Source organism: Lactuca saligna, chromosome 7, assembly GCF_052625555.1.
Source record: "Lactuca saligna cultivar CGN05327 chromosome 7, ASM5262555v1, whole genome shotgun sequence".
Lineage (NCBI taxonomy): Eukaryota > Viridiplantae > Streptophyta > Magnoliopsida > Asterales > Asteraceae > Lactuca > Lactuca saligna.
The window spans coordinates 111433098-111457190 of NC_136423.1; the positions used below are offsets into that span (position 1 = coordinate 111433098).

Consider the following 24093-nt stretch of genomic DNA (forward strand, 5'->3'; position numbering starts at 1 on the left):
GAACTTACATTCATTATCACTAGCAATTTATATCTCCTAAATCTCTCAGTGTAATGTGACTTCATATCAACACCTGTGATATAAATAAACTGGGTGGGTCAGGTTGGAAAACCTGGTGAGTACATAGGATTTTCAACCCATAATAAATAAGTTTATTAACTTTATCAAACCAAACAAACCCGATTACCCGTTCTCATTATCCTCAGTTTACGTCCCTAAAACATCTAACACAAGGGACCTAGTCTAAGGACATTCATCGAGGTGACAAGACATGCTTCGGGGGTTCCTCAGCAATTCATGTCAAATAAGGCAGCCATGTGGAGGATTGAGTACTGCTGGTGAGCATACAGTTTAAATAAACACCTACAGGTTGCGAGTCTGCTAGCATTCCATTGGACTGTCTAGAATAGTCCGTGGTCGTCATCTATACTCCGCTAGATGACTGGATCCTCAATAACATCTATATCGAGGCCTCTCATTATTTTATTTGGTCACACAACAACTATTACATTTACCCATGTTTTACCCAACACATTTTGTAGATATAAAATATATATACATTTTAAATCATTTAAAACGTGTATAAAAATATTTCACCCAACATAGACAGCAAGTATTCAGACAATATGCACACATAGCACGTAATTTATATTAAATACTTCATATTTATGTGTAAGATGAAAGGGGCCATGCACTCACTTGAAAAGGTGGTGATTCTGAACTCAAACAACACTTCGCTTCTAAAAAATAATTTCCTTCGACGAAACCTAGTATTATTACCACTAGAGTTTACTATATTATCCGTCGGGACTAATTAATAGTATAGCTATTATTATTATTATATAAGCATTAAAAAAATACTTATATAAACCATAATAATAGCCCAAGTACTTGTTATAAGTTCCTAATAACGTTATTATAATTGAATAAAAGTTATATTAAAAATAGCGTAGGCGTAGCTCACTTACAGCGGGTTTTATAGAAAACCTGGCTTTGCTTGGAGCAGCGTTCTCAAGCTGAAAAGCTCTTCTTATCGGAGCTATCGAGCACTCCGGGGCTTCCGGTTCATGCTAGGGAGGTTCCCTAGGCTTTCCGGGGGGTTTCGGGGCTAGAGAGAGGTTCTAGAGAGAGAGTAAAAAGAAGAAAGAATGGGAAAGGTGTGAAGAAAATGAGGGTGGGAGAGGTTCTATTTATAGGGTGAAAAATGGCTAAACTTGATGTGACATGTCACCATCTAGTGGTAAGACTTAGGGAGAAAGCAATGGCCAAGATTGTGCCATATCACCCATTTTCGCACAGCACACTTCCGACTTCTAAAATCTGTAACTTTTACATACGACCTCCATTTTTGATGTTCTTTATATCCATGCATAGGTAAAATAAAATCTACAACTTTCATTTTAACTCTGTCGGCTAATTCTCGATCGATCTTAAATTTAAGAGTACGAGGATATTATATTGTTAAATGTTCGCGTAAAATTCATAACTTCTACATACGGACTCTGTTTTCATCTGTATTTTTACCTTTGAGTTCCTATTAATGAGATCTTCAATTCTAATTTAGGTCATGTAGGACAAAAATCGCTCGATCTAAAATTCGTGTTTCGGGTTGTGCACTGCTAAGCCAAATCTTAGAAAATTCATAACTTCCTCATACGCAGTCAGATTTGGGCTTTCTTTTTTTGTATGTTCTTGGTTTAACGTATACTAAAACATTTGTTTATATTTATAAGGATAAAAATTCCTCCATCATAAACGCACTATTACGTCTCCCGGTGTCGTGCCGGTTTTGCCGTAAAACTTCGGCGGACCATAACTTCTTCGTTATAACTCGGATTTCGGCGTTCTTTATATGTACGGAACCCTTGAGACGTATTCTACAACTTGTTCTAAATAATCTTTTGTCAAAAATTCGTTTTCGCCCCCTATTATCTCTAAATTGACTAGCCCGGATCTACGGGCGTTACAATTATCTCCCCCTTAGGATGATTACGTCCCGGTATCATCAATGCAACAAGGCTCACAATATGACTCCATACGTTATCTCTTCATCCTAAGTAATAACTGTAACTTTGATGTTTCTTCGAACGGATATCTAACTCTAAGACTTCCTGATTGCAGGCGGTACTCGATCTTGCACTTGCTCCCTATCTCACATTAGTCTCCAAATTATGACCTTCAGGTCACAATCTCGATCCTTACTGGAGACTGCTTCTTCTTCTTAACAAACTTAAGATAAGTTATTTTATTACTAAAATGGACCGATGTGTCATATTCTAATGACTTATCATTGTATGTTCCCACGCTTAGACTCAGGTCTATTAGAGTCTTCCAGAACAGACTATACATTTCTTCATGTTCTAATCACATCTTAAAAGGTAGAATTTCCAGCTACAAGCCACTATCGTGATACCTCTACCGATCACTTTGATTATCTTTTATTTCAATCTTCCGATTTAAGTCAGATGCTACATCAAACTTGGTTCTCTGAACCACGTAACATACTTATCGTAGTCGGACTCAATTCGATATGACCATTAGGGTCGGAATAACAATCATCCTCTTAGTCATTACCGAAACGATGGTAACGACATATTTGAATAAAATAGTATCAATTACTAGCTTCTTGGTAACCTTGTGACTTTCCCTGATCCAAGTGTGAGTCATATGCTTTCGGTAGTATAGGCCTCTACTACCTTTCACACCTACTAATACTTGTCCCAAGTATTGTCTCACAATTCTCCAAGTCATTATCACATAAACAATTTTAAGACATACAAATGTCTCCAAACAATCATATAATTTTCTCTAGACTCTATTAATACTTCTTCTATACGTATCTTCAATCATCAATTCTGCTTTACTCGGTTGGTGATGGAAATGTCAGGCGATAGGATAACTTCATGGATTATACCAAAAATCTTTCTTTCTACTAATCGAACATGTACTTCTCCCGTACTAGACGTATTATTTATTATACGCATTCTAAAGGCATGATATCACTCTTACGATATCTTCCGATAGGTACCATTCAATATCATAAGCCTTCTCATTTCCTCCATTCACTCAATTCACTACGAGTCTTCACCATGATGTTCTGCACACCAAAGTAGGCGTTCAGTGTATCGAGACGAGAATATAGATAGAGGAAGATTTAGACGCGTATTCCTCCTTATTACTTCGAAAAGTTACATATCAGTTCTAACACCGTAATTAAACATTTAGAAATCTGAACACATAAAATTTCCAGATCCATTCGACATCAGACCATAGATCCGATCAAACAATAGCATAAAGCATAACAAACCATTTAGCCCATAAAACATTTTAGGCATCTTCCCTAATTAAGCTAGTGCTTGTGTCTATTCAGGTGTACTACCTAAAATATATTAGACACACTCATCACGATCATCGCTTAGCATTCTAAGTTTAAGTCTATAAATAAATCCTTATTCCTAGTTCGCTTAAATTAATGCTCTGATACCAACTGTGACATCCCCATTTTTACGGCCAGAAAAGATATATTTTTTTTGTTTATGCTTTATAAAAATCAGAGTACCTCTTTTAATAAAAATATTGCGGAATTTGTTCCCAGTAAAACATGATAAGTACGTATCAAATCATTTCCAACGAAATGTATTTTTATTCATTTTAAAACATTTGGGATGTCATCATCAATACAGAAACATAAACATAAACAGAACTTACATTCATTATCACTAGTGATTTATATCTCCTTAATCTCTCAGTGTAATGTGACTTCATATCAACACCTGTGATATAAATATACTGAGTGGATCAGGTTAGGAAACCTGGTGAGTACATAGGGTTTTCAACCCACAATAAATAAAAATATTAACTTTATCAAACCAAACAAACCCGATTACCCGTTTTCATTATCCTCACTTTACGTCCCTAAAACATCTAACACAAGGGACCTAGTCTAAGGACATTCATCGATGTGACAACACATGCTTCGCGGGTTCCTCAGCAATTCATGTCAAATAAGGCGGCCATGTGGAGGATTGAGTACTGCTGGTGAGCATACAGTTTAAATAAACACCTACAGGTTGCGAGTCTGCTAGCATTCCATTGGACTGTCTAGAATAGTCCGTGGTCGTCATCTATACTCCGCTAGATGACTGGATCATCAATAACATCTATATCGAGGTCTCTCATTATTTTATTTGGCCACACATCAACTATTACATCTACTCATGTTTTACCCAACACATTTTGTAGATATAAAATATATATACATTTTAAATCATTTAAAAGGTGTATAAAAATATTTCACCCAATCTAGAGAACAAGTATTCAGACAATATGCACACATAGCACGTAATTTATATTAAATACTTCATATGTATGTGTAGGATGAAAGGGGCCATGCACTCACTTGAAAAGGTGGTGATTCTGAACTCAAACAATGTTTCGCTTCTAAAAAATAATTTCCTTCGACGAAACCTACTATTATTACCACTAGAGTTTAGTATATTATTCGCCGAGACTAATTAATAGTCTAGCTATTATTACTATTATATAAACGTTAAAAAAAAAATACTTATATAACCCATAATAATAGCCCAAGTACTTATTATAAGTTCCCAATAACGTTACTATAATTAAATAAAAGCTATATTAAAAATAGCATGGGCGTAGCTCACTTAGAGCGGGTTTTATAAAAATAGCATGGGCGTAGCTCATCTCGGAGCCATCGAACACTCTGGGGCTTCCGCCTCGTGCTAGGAAGGTTCCTTAGGCTTTTCGGGGGTTTCGGGGCTAGAGAGGTTCTAGAGAAAGAGTAAAGAGAAGAAAGAATGGGAAATGTGTGAAGAAAATTTGAGTGAGAGGGGTTCTATTTATAGGGTGAAAATGGCTGAACTTGGTGTCACATGTCACCATCTAGTGGCAAGACTTGGGGAGAAAGCAATGACCAAGATTGTGCCACATCACCCATTTTCGCACAGCACACTTCCGACTTCTAAAATTCGTAACTTTCACATACGACCTTCGTTTTTGACGTTCTTTATATCCACGTGTAGGTAAAATAAAATCTACAACTTTCATTTTGACTCCGTCGGCTAATTCTCGACCGATCTTAAATTTAACAGTACGAGGAGATTATACTGTTAAGTGTTCGCTTAAAATTCATAACTTCTACATACAGACTCTGTTTTCATCTGTCTTTTTACCGTTGAGTTCCTATTAATGAGATCTTCAATTCTCATTTAGGTTGCCTAGGCCAAAAACCTCTCGATCTAAAATTCGAGTTTCGGACTGTGCACTGCTAAGCAAAATCTTAGAAAATTCATAACTTCCTCATACGAAGTCAGATTTGGGAGTTCTTTTTTTGTATGTTCTCGGTTTAACATATACTAAAACTTTTTTTTTTTTTTTTTTTTTTATATATTTCTAAGGCTAAAAACTCTTCCATCGTAAATTCACTATTTACGTCTCCTGGTGTCGTGCCGGTTTTGCCGTAAAACTTCGACGGACCATAACTTATTCGTTATAACTCGGATTTCGGCGTTCTTTATATGCACGGAACCCTTGAGACGTATTCTAAAACTTAGTTAAGATTATTTATTCTAAATAATCTTTTTTCGAAAAGTCGTTTTCGACCCTTATTATCTCTAAATTGACTAGTCTGGACCTACGGTCGTTACAATTTGCTTATTCTAACCCTTTTTGTATTAAATTTAAGTGTTAAAACTCTTATTATTTTATTATTAGTTTATTAAATTATTTATCTCCTAACTAATTTAACAAAAATAATTCTACCTTTAAATTTGGAATGTTACATTGTATTTATTAGCTATACAATAACAGATCAATCATATAAATCCTTTGTAATTTAGAGTCCCTATATAGCTATATATTGTGGATGCTATTTAGTATTACTACATAGCTTCATAATTAGTTTATCTCATACCGTTACAATCTTGTTTGTAGAGAAATGGGAGTCTCCATTAAAAACATTGATATATCTTTGGGAGAAATTAGTGTAGACCTAAATGAGGATCTAATTTCCAAAAAGAAGAAGTCATTAGACACTCACGACAATGAACCTATACAATCTACCACTACCACTACTGACTCTGAAAAGAAGCAACAAAAGAAACAAGTGGCATTTGTGACCATCGCAAAGTACGCTTCTTTGTTCCCCGAGAAGGTTCGTGACTGCTTTTTACACACCTTGTGGACTAAGAGAGTGTTTGGCTAAGCTTAAAAAATGAGCTTTTTAAATTGTTACCAGTTCTACACCGATATAAATTAAAATGAGTGTTTGGATATACAACTTTTTAAAAACAACTTATAACGGTGTGGAACCCGAGATAACTTATTTTTGATAAGCTATTGACCCATAACTTATCAAAAACCCTTATAACTTATATATATCTCACATTTTTAAGAAGTCTTTTTTTGGTCATTTTGGCACACACTAAAAAATGTTTATCAATTCATAACGTTTTTAGACCATATAAACTTATCCAAACACTATTTTTTGAAAATTTATTTTGATACTGGGATAAGCTAATAAGTTAATAAAATACTTTCTTTCTCTTTCCTCACCTGCAGAACTTTTAATATCATTTTGATTCTCCGTTGTTTTTTATTAGTTTTATTTGTAGTGGGAGTAAATTATAGCTTCATCCCTGTGTTATATCACTTTTTTTTGGATATGGTCCAAAATATAATCTTTTTTGCATTTTCATCCCTCTTACTATTTCTTAATGTTTTCTATCCCTGGGGCCTGGGCCATCTTAAATTAACAGAGATTTTGTTAAATCCATAAAAAAAAACAATTATTTTGCCACAATCGTCATCTAGCCTCTATCTCATGGGACGTGTTGGAGTCCCAAAGCAGCTAGTCACGATCACTTTATTTGCATATTAGGTTTCCATCATTTTGCCAAAGTTGGATCTGAAGTTTGTACATAAAGAGCATCATATTGTAATGGAGAATAACATCACAGCTGTCCAGTTTAAGAGCATAAAATCTCAATCTGTTGAGAATGTTGGAGAAAGCACATGTCTTGATCTTCAATTAGAATTCAGTGAGATTCATGTATGGACACAACACCAACTTCTTGTTCTTTAATATTATTCCTATTGCTCACAATCTTTTTTGTTGTTGTTGTTGTTATCACTCGATTATATTGTAGATTCTTAAAGAAGATGGAAGATCTGTTCTTAATTTATTCAAGCTTGCTGTTGTTTCATTTGTTTATATTCAGTCACCGGTAAGTTCTTAAGTTTTTCACAAGTATGCTCTATTTTATCATCAAATGATAAATGTTGCAGGAAGTATGGCAAACTAAGAGTAACTATTGATTAAGTATGCTCTATTTTTCACAAGTATGCTCTATTTTATCATTTACATTAAAAATTGTCATCAAATATTTTGATGAACTGATAATACTAACTATTATTTTTATATCCACAAATATGCAGAACATATAACAAATAATCCTTTATAGTAATGTGGAATATTTTCACGTATTTGGGATCATTTATATATGTTGTATCTTTTAGTCATGTAGAGGTGAACCTAAAAGACTTCTGAGCTTATAAAAGAATATGTATTTACAGCCAACATCACCTATTAAATTAGAAATTGATGTTAAGCTGGGAGGCACACAATGCAACATAATTATGGCAAGATTAAAGCCATTGATGATACTGCGGCCCCCAAAGAAGAAAAAAGCAGGGCCAAAAGATGAAAGTGCCAATCCAGTAAAGATCCAGTCAAGTGATGAATCTAAAGTCATTATATGGACATGCACATTCTCAGCCCCAGAAACAACAATCGCACTTTTTAATTTGGAAGGATTGCCAGTCTATCATGTAAGTATTTTTATCTCTTACATGGCAGTATAGTATTGGAATTTCTGTGACTAACATCTTCTGTTTATCTAATCATCTTGAATATAAAATGTTTTACTTCATCTTCTGTTTATCTAATCATCTCGAATATAAAATGCTATTAACTCACTCAAGCTTAACAATGATTCAATAAACACTAGAAGATGAAGTAAGAAAAGATAATCAAAATCACTACTCACATGCTTTTATAAGATTGAAAATAAGGGTTCATGGCAATTGGAGAGTACCACATCTCTCCCAGAAAGTACAATGACCAGATTTCACTAAAAGATACCTCTACCTTATTTCTCCAGCCTACTTAAAGGACAACATACTAACAGAAACAAAAGATAAAATTCCTAATTTACACATCCACTCTCAAAAGATTCCCCCAGCTAAATTTAGCTCAATTTAATTAACTGTTTCTCCATTTCTACCCCTACTTAACCTATTAGACTGAAGTGGATGCATAGCATTTTATCAATAGGTTATGAACTCTATTTAAATGGGGGACGATCAAAAAACTTTATACCTCAACTCATACAAATGATGCTGACAACTTTGAAAGCATGACCACTTCTAAGAATTTTTCTTTCTAGTTGACCATATTACAATTGCCTTCTAATAACTCTCTTGAGATTATATGCCGAGAACAAAGTGAAACTAAAGTTGATTGAGATGGCTTCATTGGTAACTTGGTAATTTGTTTGTTCTTTCGTATGTAGTTGGATAAGGAAGCTGAGGAGGTCTAGTTATGGCTTCAAGAATTAAACTATTATTAACATACTAATATATATATATATATATATATATATATATATATATATATATATATATATATATATATATATATGTGTGTGTGTGTGTGTGTGTGTGTGTATGTGTGTGCGCATGCATGCCTGACGCACGGTAAATATAGCTAGGGCCCCAACAATAAATATGTCGATATATATATATATATATATATATATATATATATATATATATATATATATATATATATATATATATATATATATATATATATATAAGAGAGAGAGAGAGAGAGTCAAGTATTCTAACTAATTATTATACGGATATCGTATACTATGAAAATAATAAAAATATATGTTGTTTGATAATATAAATATATTCAATCTTACATAACTATTGTCATTAACACACATTCCCACTAATTAAATCGTCTATAAGGTTATTGTACACATATTATTATTATTATTATTATTATTATTATTCTCATTTATTATTATTATTATTATTATTATTATTATTATTATTCTCATTTATGTCAGAATGTTGTTAGAATGTTTTATTTGATTGTATTCTGTCAGAATTAAAATGAGTGGAAAACGATGTGTTAGAACAAAAATAAATAATAATTAGCGAGAATACATGAAAATGAAGATATTTTTAAAAGCTTGAATGTATTAGCATTGCTAAACAAATTATTTTCTTAGTAATTCTCATAGCATACGAAATCCGCACAATAATTGGTTAAAATAGAATAACCTAAACATATATATATATATATATATATATATATATATATATATATATATATATATATATATATATATATATATAAGGTAAGACGTGGCTTGACGGCAAGGTAAAAGTTAAGTCATGATAAGCCTTGGCGAGCCATAGCGTTTTTCAATGCGTAACTATATTATATATATATATATATATATATATATATATATATATTAAAAGATATAAATCATATAATTATTGAATTTTATCAAATATATGAAGTTTTTAGAAGTGTTATATTAATATCTAATAAAAAAAAGATAACAAAAACTCATTTATTTTAGGTCCGATAAAAAAAAAAAAACAAAAAAACCCACTCCTTGAAAAAAACTCATGCCATAACGCGATAAGGCGCACATTGGTACGTTATTTGGGCGTCACGCTTCACAAACCCGCTTTAGATGTTTTCGTAACGGCTACACCACGCCTCTCGTTATGGCACGCTTTTTAGAACCATGATATATATATATATATATATATATATATATATATATATATATATATATATATATATATATATATATATATATATATATAAACATGAAATTTGACTTCATTTTGATTCAAAAACATAATTTGTTTTCATCGTTAGCTTTTTTCTATTGCTTTTGAACTGATATTATATCTAATTCATGATTGATCCGCAATATCTATGTATTTTGAATGTGTTGTTTTTATTAGACATCTAATAGGTTTTATAACTTCCTCCGGCACCTACTCTACGTATACTTATATGGTTCTTCTTGATAGGTTATTGGATCAGGTATATTCGGCTTTTTGATGAACACTTTCAATTGTTCACTATAGTTTTCTGTATTAAATTTCAATATAAAGACCTGCCAGTAGTTGGTAAAATATTATTATACACGTTTTGTATTGCAAAATTAAAATTTGAAAACTCCATAAAAAAAATATATACAAAGCCCATCATAAGTTTACATAGAGGATGCAGGAAAGATGATAGAGATTTGATTGCATTTTGTTAAAACTATGTAATTTTTGATGGTTTCATATCTAATATTAGGTATGTAACAACCACATATTCTTCAAGCCTTATATATATATATATATAAGAAAGCTTTAATTAAAATGAGAACGTGAGAACACTACATTTAGGTTATTATTCTTCTATGAAATTTGTATATAGATCTTTATGTCATTATTAAACAATGAATATATGAATAATCATATGTTAATATTCACATTAGAATTTATTGCAATACTAAACATACAAAATTCATAGCGGAATAATATCATAAAAAACAATGTTCTCATATTCTCACTTTATTTAGTGTTTTTATTTGAACTTATTCCTCTCTCTCTCTCTCTCTCTCTCTCTCTCTCTATATATATATATATATATATATATATATATATATATATATATATATATATATATATATATATATATATCTGTGTGTGTGTGTATGTGTGTGTGTTTGTGCTATTCCCCTTGCAACTGAAATCTACAGGCTAGTTGGTTAGTCTGTTTACCTGTTATACAAGACACTCATGTTTGATTCCTACTAATCGTAGTTCTCTTGTTAAATTTGAATCAAATGAAAGGGTATTGGTTGGAACTCATTTATATATAAAGCTATTTCTCATGCATTAGAAATATGTTATAGTATTGGTGGATAAGGTACATGGTTTTCACGTCTCGAGATGTGGGTTCAAGCCTTTGAAATGGACGTTTAAAGAAAATGTCTTTTTGCTATTTTTCCATGCTATTTCACATAAATTTGTACTTAATGCAAAAACTAAGAATGTACTTTAGTTTATTCAACATCCTACCTTCATTTCTTTCTATTATAACATTGTACTTTTGTTTTTATTATATATGACATTGTACTTTGAAAAGTGTACACAAATACAATATTGTATTTCCATTCTTTCTCTCCTTATTATATCCTTCTACTTCGTAAAATTGATCCAATTATATCCGTTCAAATTGTTTTGTATTTGGATGAATTTGTTATATTTTGTATATTTTTTTAAAGTGGAATGTTGTAATAGGAAGAAATCAAATAAAGTATGTTGCTATTTATTACATATAACCCTATAAAGTTTGGTAGTTTGACTGACCACCTTTTTGGTTTTGCCTCGGGCCTAAAATATCTTGTGCACCTTTTTGATATTTTCATGTTTAATTTTACATCTTCTTTCTTCATTTGCAGGGTTGCTTGCAATCTCCGCGTGTGTTTGCCAACAACACATCTAGTACAGGCACCATAGTTCATTTTGAACTCGATGATTTGAATCTGGAAATGGCCAACGAATATCAAGAATCTTTGAAAGCAAGCCTTTTTATCGTGGAAACAAACACGATTTCAGTGTTGCATATCGCAAAAATTGTCCTGGATTTCGGAAAAAAGGCAATAGATTCAGTTTCTCAAGATGGGTCCAACTTAAAATCAGTCCTCTCAGTTGACATAACTAGTATCGGTATGTGCTTGACATTCAATAGTGTCCAATCCTTATTATCTACCGCTTTAATGTTCAAGGCATTACTGAAAAGCCCATCGCCAGCTGTTAATACATCATCTTCCACGCAAAGTGAGGCACCTCGTCCAAACAAGTCATCAGGGAAAGGGATCCAATTAGTAAAATTTAACCTCGAAAGGTGTTCAATGAATCTCTGCAGTGACGTAAGCTTGGATAACGAGATTGTTGATGATCCAAAACGTGTGAATTATGGATCACAAGGTGGCCGTGTTCTTATTAGTGTTTTACCTGATGGGACTCCTCGTACTGCAAAAGTAGAATCAACAGCTTCCGATGATTTCAAAACGGTAAAATATTCGATCGGACTCGAGCTTATCCATCTGGGCTTGTCTATAAACAAAGAGAAACAGTCGACTCAGGTGGACATAGAAAGAATAACATCAGCATATCGGGAAATTATGGAAGATGAGAGTTTCGGCACTAAAGTGTCATTGTTTGACATGCAGAAAGCAAAGTTTGTTAGGAGGGCAGGTGGTCTTAAAGAGGTATCCGTTTGTTCTCTTTTTAGTGCCACTACGATCACTGCCAGGTGGGAGCCCGATGTTCAATTAGCATTAATTGAACTAGGGTTACGGCTAAAGCTACTTGTTCACAATCATAAGCATCAAGAACAAGAACAAGAACAAGACCTCACCAAGGATAAATGTAGCAGTAGTAGTATAGATAAAGAAATTAAGAAAGAAGAGTCGGTAAAGAAAAAAGAATCTCTTTTTGCGATTGATGTGGAGATGCTTACGGTGACTGCTGAAGCTGGAGATGGTGTAGAGACAATGATTCAGGTTCAATCAATTTTTTCTGAAAATGCACGCATAGGTGTACTTCTTGAGAGACTAATGCTAAGTTTTAATGCAACAAGAGTGTTCAAAAGTGGTAGGATGCAACTTTCCCGCATTCCTAATGCCTCTGATCCGGCTGTTAAGTGGGATTATGTGATTCAAGGCCTTGATATGCATATTTGCTTGCCATTTAGATTGCAGTTACGTGCTCTCGATGATTCTTTTGAGGAAATGTTGCGAGCTTTAAAGCTTGTAGCTGCTGCTAAACAGAAAATAATATTCCCGTTTAAGAAAAAAGAGAGCGAGAGTGGGAAACCGAAAAAACCAAGCTCTTCAAAACTTGGTCGTGTGAAGTTGTATATACGTAAGTTAACTGCTGAAATTGAGGAGGAACCATTGCAGGGTTGGCTTGATGAACACTATCACTTAAGGAAAAAAGATGCCCGTGAAATGGCTATTCGATTAAACTTTCTGGATGATCTTCTTTCCAAAACTACCCAATCTCCAGCTCATGTTCCTGTTGGTGATTCTGACGATGATGGCCAAGATAAGACCACATCCACATCCACATCCACATCCACATCCACATGTGTGCATGATGCATCGTCTCTTGAAAAAATGAGAGAGGAACTCTATAAGAACTCATTTCGATCTTATTATGAAGCATGCCAGGCCCTTGTGATATCACAAGGATCGGGTGCCTGCCAGGAAGGATTTGAGTCAGGGTTCAAGTTTAGCGCATCAAGAACCTCTCTTTTCTCCGTTATTGGCACAGCACTTGACATAACCTTGACAGAAATTGAAGGTGGTGAAGCAGGGATGATACAAATTGTACAGAAGCTTGATCCGGTTGCTCGAGAATCTAACATTCCATTTGCTCGTGTTTACGGTTGTAACCTTAATCTGCAGGCGGGTTCACTTGTGGCTCAGCTAAGAGACTATACATATCCTCTTCTTGCTGCAACTTCTGGTAAATGTGAAGGTCGCCTTGTGCTAGCTCAACAGGTCAAATAACACCTTATCTTCTTAATTGCAAACAGTATTCCATTTCTCATTTCTTCTTTTTCCAATTTCATTCAGTAAAGGTTGCCACCATTACCCTCATATATTTTCATACGAACAACGGTGTTGTGCTATATATAAAATGATCTTTGCAAGTATTATATAAAAATGGTGCTTCTTTAATGGTATTGAAGAGAAATCACTACTTAGAAATTAATCCAGGAGAAAATAGAATATTTGAGATTCACAGTGCTTGAGCATCATGTATTTTTCATGGTTATTCTTGTAAACATCTAGAGTTGTTGCGTTGTTAACGTCATACCATTTTTGTTTTACGAAATGTACTTGCACAAAGTAGCGTGAAGTCAGAAACCAATTGTGTAGTGTGATTAATATATACTAGTTTATGAATGTGATGATAGATTGTTTTCATTGTCACACTCTGATTATTGATCTGTGTCAGGGCCGGATGTATTCTGAATGATTCTCCTGATTGCAGGCTACACCTTTCCAGCCCCAAACTCTTCACCAGGTGTATATTGGTAAATGGAGGAAGGTGGAAATGTATCGTTCGGTTGGTGGTACAACCCCACCAATGAAAACATTTTTAGATTTGTCGTTGCATTTTCAGAAAGGAGAAGTTTCATTTGGAGTAGGGTTTGAACCAGTTTTAGCCGATTTGAGCTATGCATTCACTGTAGCTTTACGCAGGGCCAAGTTAAGTGTTAGGGACCCGAATCCCTTTGTTGTTCCTCCAAAGAAAGAGAAAAGCTTGCCATGGTGGGATGAAATGAGAAACTACATCCATGGAAAAACCACCTTATCTTTCTCCGAGATGTTATTTAACATCCTTGGCACAGCCGATCCTTATGAAAAATCTGAAAAACTCCAAATGTCTTCTGGGCATATCGAAATCCAGCAATCCGATGGCAGGATTTACATTTCTGCAAGGGAGTTGAAGATTTTTACAAGCAGTTTGGAGAGTTTGCTGAAAAACTCAACCATCAAACCTCCAGCTGGCACCCAGGGTCCTTTCTTCATAGCCCCAACTCTCATTCTTGAAGTTGCCATGGATTGGGGGTGTGACTCTGGTAACCCTCTTAACCATTTTTTGTTTGCACTCCCGTCTGAAGGTGAAGCCCGTGAGTATATATTTGATCCTTTCCGATCCACTTCCCTCTCCATGCGGATTAATTTGGCTCTCAGACCTCAGAATCAATCACAGTCCAAAGATAGTTCATTTGATTCGCCTACTATAAGTCTTGCCCCTCATGATATTTCTTGGCTACTAAAATTTGGGAATTTGAATTACCTCCCTCCTGTAAAACTGCGTTTTTTCTCTCGTTACCCCCGGTTTGGTGTCCCAAGAGTTGCGAGATCGGGAAACTTGGCATTAGATAAAGTCATAACAGAAATTATGTTTCGGGTTGATTCAACTCCAACCCGCATACGACATATGTCTTTAGATGAAAGTGATATAGCAAAAGGATTGACTTTTAAGATGTCAAAGCTAAAATCCGAAGTGTATCTAGGTCGTGGAAAGCAAAAGTTCACTTTTGATAGCAGGCGTGATCTTCTTGATGTTGTTTACCTTGGTGTTGATCTTCATATGCCTAGGGTGTTTCTAGATAGGGAAGATCCAACAAGTGTTATCAAAGTTACAGCATCCAAGACCACCTCACAAGAAAAAGTTGTAAATGATAATTCCGGAGGGTTTTTATTGTCGTCTGATTATTTTATCATCAGAAAGCAATCCCCCAAGGCAGACTGTTCACGATTATTGGCATGGCAAGAATCTTGCAAAAAAAGTATAGAGATGAAATTTGGGGCATCCATATGTCGACGTGGAAGTGATAGTGATGATCAAGAAAGGTCCGACCCAAGTGATGATGATGGATATAATGTTGTGATATCTGATAATTGTCAGCGGGTTTTTGTGTATGGGCTTAAGATCCTTTTAGCAATTGAGAACCGAAATGCTATTTTGTCGTGGGGTGCTGAGTTAGGTAAAGCAGTCGCACCTCCAAAACCTTCTCCTTCTCGTTTGTATGCCCAGAGGAAGCTTCTAGAGGACCAAAATAAAAGTGTCCCGCTTCAAGAAGATGTCTCCAACACCATCGCTTCTACTGATCAAACTGAAACTGCTTCTCCCAAATCAAAGGAACCTTCAAAATCAGATCAGTCTCCATCACCATCAAATAACATAGAACATCAAACATTTGATGATATCGGTAAGTGCAAACCCACCTTAACAAAAAATATCTGGATAAATGCAAGAACTAGCAACATACTTCCATTTTGCTTAGTTTATTTTTTCATCCTCTACTTTCTTTCATTTCTTCCTATTACAACATTGTACCTCGAAAAATCTACCCAATGACATCCAAAAAACAAAGCAATCTTTCATGCCATGATTGGATAGATTTTTCTAAGTAGAATCTCCCCATACGAAAAAAATTGCATCTAATTTCAGAGTACAATGCCATAATACGAAGAAAAGTGAAAGTAAAGAAATGGATGTAGGATGCTATATTAATCAAATGAATGGAAGTATCTTGCTATTTATTTCATTTAGCCCTGAAAGTTGTGTTGAAGAAGTAGGATATAGACACTGATCTAATCAATTTATGGGTTTTCATTATCAAACATCACTTGGTATGTCTAAAGGTTTCAGTGTATTTTGACAGCAAAGCATGTCAATGTAGATGGCCCTCAGGAGGATGAGGAGGGCACTTGTAATTTCATGGTGAATGTTATTGAGCCCCAATTCAATCTTCACTCAGAAGATTTCAATGTAAGTTGTTGAGGTCTTAGATTTGATATTTTTTCTTAATATAATCACTTGAAACTGGTTTAAGGATCCTATTATTATCGATTTCACATAAGAATAAGGAGAGAACGGTTGAAAAGGGGGATGGTGTGTGCGTGTTTAGTTTGGGTTTAATTCCATTTTCTGGTTTTCCACAAGCTTAAAATCACCACCTTCTTAAATGGTCCCTTATGGAGTTCTTTTAAAATTTTGATAGTTTCTTTTTCCTTCTTTAACAATGGATTAATTAATTATTGAGCGTTTCAACTTGTTTTTTATTTTTTTGATGTATAATAAAAAAAATTGAAAGTAGGACACTATAATATACGAATAAAAGAATGAAAGTATGTTGTGTTTTACATTCAGTCCTATAAACTAGAACTAAGACATGGTTCTGATAATAAAAAAGTCGAACCTTTTAACAAGTCCAGAAAAACGTTTGTATATCGATTATGTGGTGCATGGTAAGGATCTGAGTATGTTAATGTTGAACAAACAGGGTAGATTTTTGGTGGCTGCTTCTAGTGGGAGAGTTTTAGGTCGGTCATTTCATAAAGTTGTAAATGTTGTATTAGAGGCGATTGAAGAAGCTGCTGCTGCTGCTGGTGGTGGTGGTGGTGATGGTGGTGGTGGTGGTGGTGGTGGTGATGGTGGTGTTGATGCAGGATGTGTTCCTGAACTGATATGGAACCGGTCAGAGCTGTCTGTGATGTTGGAACACGTGCAGGCTCATGTTGCTCCTACTGACGTGGATCCAGGGGCTGGAGTCCAATGGCTACCAAAGATTAGGAAGAGCTCCCCAAAAGTAAAGCGCACTGGGGCTTTACTTGAACAGGTCTTCACCCCTTGTGATATGTACTTCCGCTTCACAACACACAATGGTGGAACAGCAGATTTAAAGGTCTCCCCACTAATTCTTATTTATAATATGCTTCTTTCTAGAAATACCGAGTTTTTAGTAATAGATAAGATAACCCTCGATTGGATTTTCTGAAAACCAAAAGACTATGCAGTTTTGAGTGGTTCTACCCTACCCGTAAGCCTACATTTCATTAACCTCTTGAGATGAAAGGCGGCATGTTGAAGTTGAATCACTCCAATGAATTACATGTGTTGAGTGAAAAGGAATAGAATATTAAGGAAGAACAATAATAACTCTAGAGACCACTCTCCAGTTTCATTTTCATTGGTTCTGAGGCGATATCTTTGCAGAAACTGGATGAATAATATCAACCATAGAGTTGGAGTTTCAATTCCAATGTGGATAGGAATTCTTGTGCCACCTAATTTACATCTCACATGATGCTCACCAGCTTAGGCCTTTTGTAGAGACAAATTCACCATAGGTCTGAAATGTATTACTTAAGTCGTTGAAACTTTTATTTTTCAGGTGAAACCTTTAAAAGAACTCGCTTTTAATTCTGATAATATGACAGCAACCATGACATCTCGTCAGTTTCATGTTATTCTTGATGTTCTCAACAATGTACTCTTGGCCAGACCACCAAAGTATGATTCTTGATCCTCATCTACTCTTTGCCATCAAGATATATATATATATATATATATATATATATATATATATATATATATATATATATATATATATATATATAGGGCTGAGTTATTGTGCAAACCAAAAAAATGTGAGAACTTGCAAACTCATAATCTACTAATCATTTTTCAAAACCAAAAACACTCATCTTCTCCAAATGATGCGTCTAAACCATATCTAAGCTAAAAAAGATTTGATAATTTTGTTGATTCATTTTGGAAATTTGCATATAGTCAATATGACTGCTGAATGTGTTCATCAACGGTCCATATGACTGCTGATTGTGCATAAATCCACATTTCCAAAAAAACCAAAAAAAAATAATAATAATAAATCGTCAAATCTTTTTTTGAGCCTAGATATGGCTTAGACGCACAATTTGAAGATTGGTGGTTTTGATTTTGAGAAATGATGAGTTGATTATGAGTTCGCAAGTTCTCACAAATCTTTTGGTTTTCAAAAGAACTTGACTCTCTCTCTCCATCTCTCTCTCTCTCTCTCTATATATATATATATATATATATATATATATTTATATATATATAGCAACACACTTTAATTTATTTTCATATTATGTCATCCTAATTCCAATCTTTTCTATTACAATACTGCACTTTCAAGTTTTTCTTATTAAGGCATCGTACTTCAAAAATACACCCAATTATAGCATTGTATTTTTAATTACTTTTCTAGTATACCTTGAAGAATCTACCCTTTTATAGTAATGACAAATTGCTTTATATTTTTGGATGCTGCGGCTATAATTGGTAGATATTTCAACGTGCAATGCTGCAAGTATAAGAAATAAAAGTAGGATGAATGTACATTGATATTTCTTGCATTTATCCCTATAGTTTTAGGGATAAAAGTAAGAGTTTCCTGGAGGGAAAGAAAGTTTCTTGTATTAAAGCTTGTATGTAATTCAGGCCTCAAAAAAGTAGCATTCTTAAATCAGCAGAAGATGATGAAGAGATGGAGGAGGAAGCTTATGAGGTGGTGCCTGCTGGTATTGAAGAGGTAGAACTAGAAAGAGTCAAACTTGAACAAAAGGAACGCATACAAAACTTGCTTTATGAGGATATAAGGAACCTTTCTCTTCCATCTGATACCGTTGTAGATTTGCCCTCAGAAAAGGAAGGGGATATACTCGCCGTAACCTCCACCAGACCTATATTGGTAACATCCACACCTTTTCAACTAATTAATTCAGATAATAAATGGCATAATATATGTAATATTCATATTATATATTTTAGTTTTATACTATTATTTAAATAAACCGATCCACATCCAAACCTTTTAGCATGCCACCGAAAATAAATGACAAAATATAGCACTTCCTGTGGACTATGGAGAGTGTTGTTTACTTTCAGTGTCCATGGCGTAGATAGTCGCATTTATGTGGGGTTCATTATGGTATAATATTACTATATCAACTGAATTTCTCATTAGTGAAAGTTACTAATGAGAAATTGGTAGAGAGGTACAGTATATATAAGAAAACTAGAACTTGATCTTCACAGGTGCAAATGCTTAGGAAAGAGGTCATTAATGCACAAAAATCCAGAAAGGCTGTGGCTGCTTCTTTGAGGGTGATTTTGCAGAAAGTTGCAGAGCAACAACTAATGGAGAAAGAGAAAGAGAAGAATAAAGGCCCGTCATGTGCCATGCACGTATCTTTTCAGTTGAAGAAAGTTGCATGGAGCATGCTCCTCGATGGAAAATCTATTTCAGAGATCGAGATAAATGACATGGTAAGGATTACAATATTCTTGTTTTTTTTTAAGACTTTTAGTCTGCATTTGGCACACTGGACTACTGGACAGACTTTCTAGGGCTATTTTGATGGGAGGGCGGCATTCATGTGTGTTTTCGTAGGACACAAAAAATTTCAAAAATTCTGTCCAGTCGTAGTCCAGTGCAAGCCAAACACAGTAAGTAGTATAAACTGTTGAAGGTCTTAAGCATTCTGGTTTTTGGTTTGTTTTGTTTCTATGGACCTATTATGGAAATTATATATCAATCCTTGTTCTGTATGCAGATATACGATTTTGACAGAGATTATAAAGATATTGGTGTTGCTAGATTCACAATAAAGTGTTGTGTTGTGAAAAACCGCTTGCCTAATGCTAAATCAGATACACTTCTGGCCGCATGGAATCCTCCTTCCGAATGGGGAAAGTAAGTAAATCTAGATTGCCAATACTCTCTCGCTGATTTTTACCTTTGCAGGTTACCGATATCCACAATTGTAATTCTCATAAGAATGAACCTCATGTATGCTAAATTCAGTGCATTCAGTTCACTCTTGATGACCTTGACCATGCAAAAGCTTTCATTTCATTGTTCTTGTCATGTCACCTCCTTTCCTTGTTGTCTTGAGGCATTTTGGCAAGCATTTGATAATCCCCAACTAATTCTAGAGTGCTTTAGTAGAGTTATTCTGTTATTTTTTGGCTTTATGGGTAGAATGGTCTTTTGGTATTATGGTTGTTCTTGGCTGTTTTGTTATGTTAGGAGCACTATCTTTGTCTGTCCCAGGTCTGTTTTTGGGACCACTTCCCAAGTTATGTCTAGTAGTATTTATTTCCCTTTTGAGGTTTTTGTTTTGGCAGCTAAGAATTGAATTGTAAGAGTACTTTGTTCTTCTTTTGGAGAGTCCATTCCTCTCGAACGAACGGGAATCCTATCCTAATTTTCTGGTATTATTGAGTGTTGCTGTAAATTTGTTACTTCATATGAAGATTATGGAGGGCTTATAAGCATTCTTCACATAAAGAATGCAACTGATTTTATACGTACTTGCATTATTTATTTGTAACTTCTTTTACCTGGTTTGACCTGTAATAGTTTTCTGCATTGATCGAGTCTGGTAATATTTGTTGTCCCTAAGTATAGATTTGGTTTTGTTGCAATTGTCCCTGAGTATCGGTTATCTGATTCACTAAACCAGGCATTGTTACTTCAAATAAAAATAATAACTTTTGTAATCAGTTGTATGTTTATGGCCTTGGTTCCTTCACCCTACTATTTGTATACAAGTTATTCCTGAATGATCTGATACTAGTTTTGTGGGGTCGCAGGAAAGTCATGATTCGTGTAGATGCAAAACTAGGCGCTCCAAAGGATGGTGCCTCACCTATTGAATTGTTCCAGGTATCTCTATCTACAAATGTCGTGTATCAATATTTTCAACATCCATCTTGGTGTTTAAGATTACATGTCCATATTTTTGGATAGCTGCAAAATCTCTTTTACCTATTATCACTATCATTATGAAATGTTGATCCTATTGAGTTGGGTCCATGTGTGTGTGTGTCAAACGCTTATTTGCACATATGACGATGCTTTTCATCTTGTTTGAACATGTAGGCCGATATTTACCCCTTGAAAATACATTTGACTGAGACGATGTATCGGATGATGTGTGGATATTTCTTCACGGAGGAGGAACAAGACAGCCACCGGCGGCAGGTCATAAACTTACTATATATATCTCAACCACAAATAATTTTTTTTTTTTAGGACTTCAGAAGTTGAATGTGACTTTTCGACAAATAGGAAGTTTGGAAGGTTTCGACAACTGCTGGTTTAAGAAGAGGCAAAACCAAGGAATTAGAGGGATCCTCCAAATCAACCACTGTCGATCCCTTGGTAAGTCTTAAGATTTATTTTAGTGGTTTCATTTAGTAAGTAATGCTTGATGCATGCATTTAGGCATCAAAGAAAGGGAAAGTATCAGTCCCTGAGTTAAGGAGAAGCTCTTCTTTTGATAGAACATGGGAAGAAAATGTAGCGGAATCTGTGGCTAATGAACTTCTAGAACAAATGCAATCCTTAGAACAGGAAGAGTTGAGTAAACCTAAAGCCAAGGACCCAAAAACTTATGCAAAATCATCAAAAACTGGAAAAGCTTCAAAACCTGGACATGAAGAAAAGAAGGTAGGTAAACCAACCGACGGAAAGAAAGGCAAGCCTGAGGTGATTAGAGAGTTTCATAATATCAAGATAAGTCAGGTATTTCAGAGATAGATAAAAATTATGTGATGACTTCTTTTCCAAAGTTTAAGTAGAGCACTTATTTTTCCATTGAAACAGGTGGAACTACTGGTGACTTATGAAGGTTCAAGATTTGCAGTAAGTGATCTGAGGTTGCTGATGGATTCATTCCACCGTGTTGAATTCACTGGAACTTGGAAGAAGCTATTTGCCAGAGTTCAAAAGCATGTTATTTGGGGAGTCCTCAAGTCTGTCACTGGCATGCAGGTAAATAACACCTAAATTCGGTCTCTAATAACTTAAAACCGCTTAACTTTTTGAAGACAAAAGGCATTAAGATGTACATGATGTTCCATTTTCATTGGGCTTTTAAGTCATTTTCCCTTAAGGTTAATTAGCAAAACAGGCAATATCTCTAATGAGAGTTGGTTTGCCTTTTGAAAATGGAGACGAAATTGCTAAGAATATTATATCCACAAATTAGATAACATTGTAAACAAAGATTAAGAGATATTGTGTAGTATGTTTGATTCCATAAATTCTCTAATGAGAGTTGGTTTGCCTTTTGAAAATGGAGCATCATGTAGGTGAGTTGGCTAGCTATAAAAATATAAAATATAGGTGTTATTGTGTCCATTTACTTGGTTTAAAAGATGGTGTTATTATGTTGGTTATGCTTAATTTATTACTAGTTTATTATGACAATGAATATATAAATGTTGGTTGATGCAGGGTAAGAAGTTCAAAGATAAGTTGCATAGTCAAAACAAAGAACCAAATCTAGCGAATGTCCCAACACTTGATCACGATAGCGACAACGAGGATGGCTGCAAATCCGAAGGTTTTCCTAAACGGCCTACTACTGCTGATGGAGCTGGTGATGGATTCGTTACCTCTGTTAGAGGACTATTCTCGACACAACGCCGCAAGGCCAAGGCCTTTGTCCTTCGCACAATGAGAAATGAAGGAGAAGAGCCAATGCCTGGCGAGTGGAGTGATAGCGAGGATTATTCTCCTTTTGCTAGACAACTCACTATAACAAGAGCCAAGAAGCTCATCAAACGCCACACCAACAAGTTTAACTCACAAAAAGGTTGCATTGCATTTTTATTTATCTTAGGATTTCATATAACATGATATTTTTTATGTTGTCATAATAAAGGTTAAAAATGCTATCCCCTCACTTTTTATATACAACTCATTCCTGAGTTAGTGACGATGCCTAGTTGTAACATGCTCCATAACTCATAGGTTGTGTTGCTATATACTACCATGAAAATGATACCAAAGTATACTCGGCCAAATAACTTGAGAAAATTTTGACTAATGTAGCTTCCCTATGTATCAATCAGGTTTTTCTGTTGACGGACTTCCATTTTCACCGAGAGATCACGGGGCATCTGAAACTGATTCTTCGAGTGGTGATCCTTTTGAGGAATACCTCGAGTACAAGGCTGCCCAAGAAAAAGCTGCCCAAGAAAATACTGCCCAGGAAAACACTCTTGCTGAAAAACCACCATCCACACCCTAATGTGGTGGCTAAAAACAACCCAGGTTCATCAATTCAACGAACCATGTAGATATATAGTTTCTTTATAATGGTTTAACTGCAATTTTGATCCTTCTTTCGATCCTATTTATGGGAGTTGTATACGCGGAACAATTTATATGTTGTAGATGTTCTAGTTACCAGGCGATTTGACAATACTCAAGAGGTTCATGATTATGTATACATGAAATTTCTGTATTTAGAATCAAAATAACGGTGAAATTTTTTACCATCATTGCAACTCAACTAATTATATATATATATATATATATATATATATATATATATATATATATATATATATATATATATATATATATATATATATATATATATATATTTATATTTATATTTATTGGATGGTACACAGTGTTCAAAAATTAAGAAACAATTTTCTTAAAACCATGAAGCTAAAGCACATGCAGCCACTTGGGAAGATAAGGACAAAAGGAGTCTCATGTCTTAGCCCAATTCGGTTTGTCTATGATATATTGTT

The 24093-nt window shown here is 34.6% G+C and overlaps 1 protein-coding gene across 1 annotated transcript in view; it reads left to right on the forward strand.

Moving 5' to 3' along the window:
* Positions 1–23788, forward strand: part of LOC145007148 (protein SABRE-like) — a 43812-nt gene extending 20024 nt beyond the window's left edge. Inside the window, 19 exon segments of the mRNA XM_078966131.1 lie at positions 5956–6175; positions 6902–7072; positions 7170–7247; positions 7597–7851; positions 11580–13688; positions 14185–15957; positions 16405–16479; positions 16994–17108; positions 17160–17395; positions 17885–18003; positions 18976–19225; positions 19573–19803; positions 20091–20230; positions 21133–21205; positions 21422–21523; positions 21611–22066; positions 22148–22315; positions 22781–23141; positions 23401–23788. Coding sequence (XP_078822257.1) covers positions 5956–6175; positions 6902–7072; positions 7170–7247; positions 7597–7851; positions 11580–13688; positions 14185–15957; positions 16405–16479; positions 16994–17108; positions 17160–17395; positions 17885–18003; positions 18976–19225; positions 19573–19803; positions 20091–20230; positions 21133–21205; positions 21422–21523; positions 21611–22066; positions 22148–22315; positions 22781–23141; positions 23401–23579 — 7111 coding nt within the window. The 3' untranslated portion in view covers positions 23580–23788.
* The last annotated feature ends 305 nt before the right edge of the window (positions 23789–24093 follow it).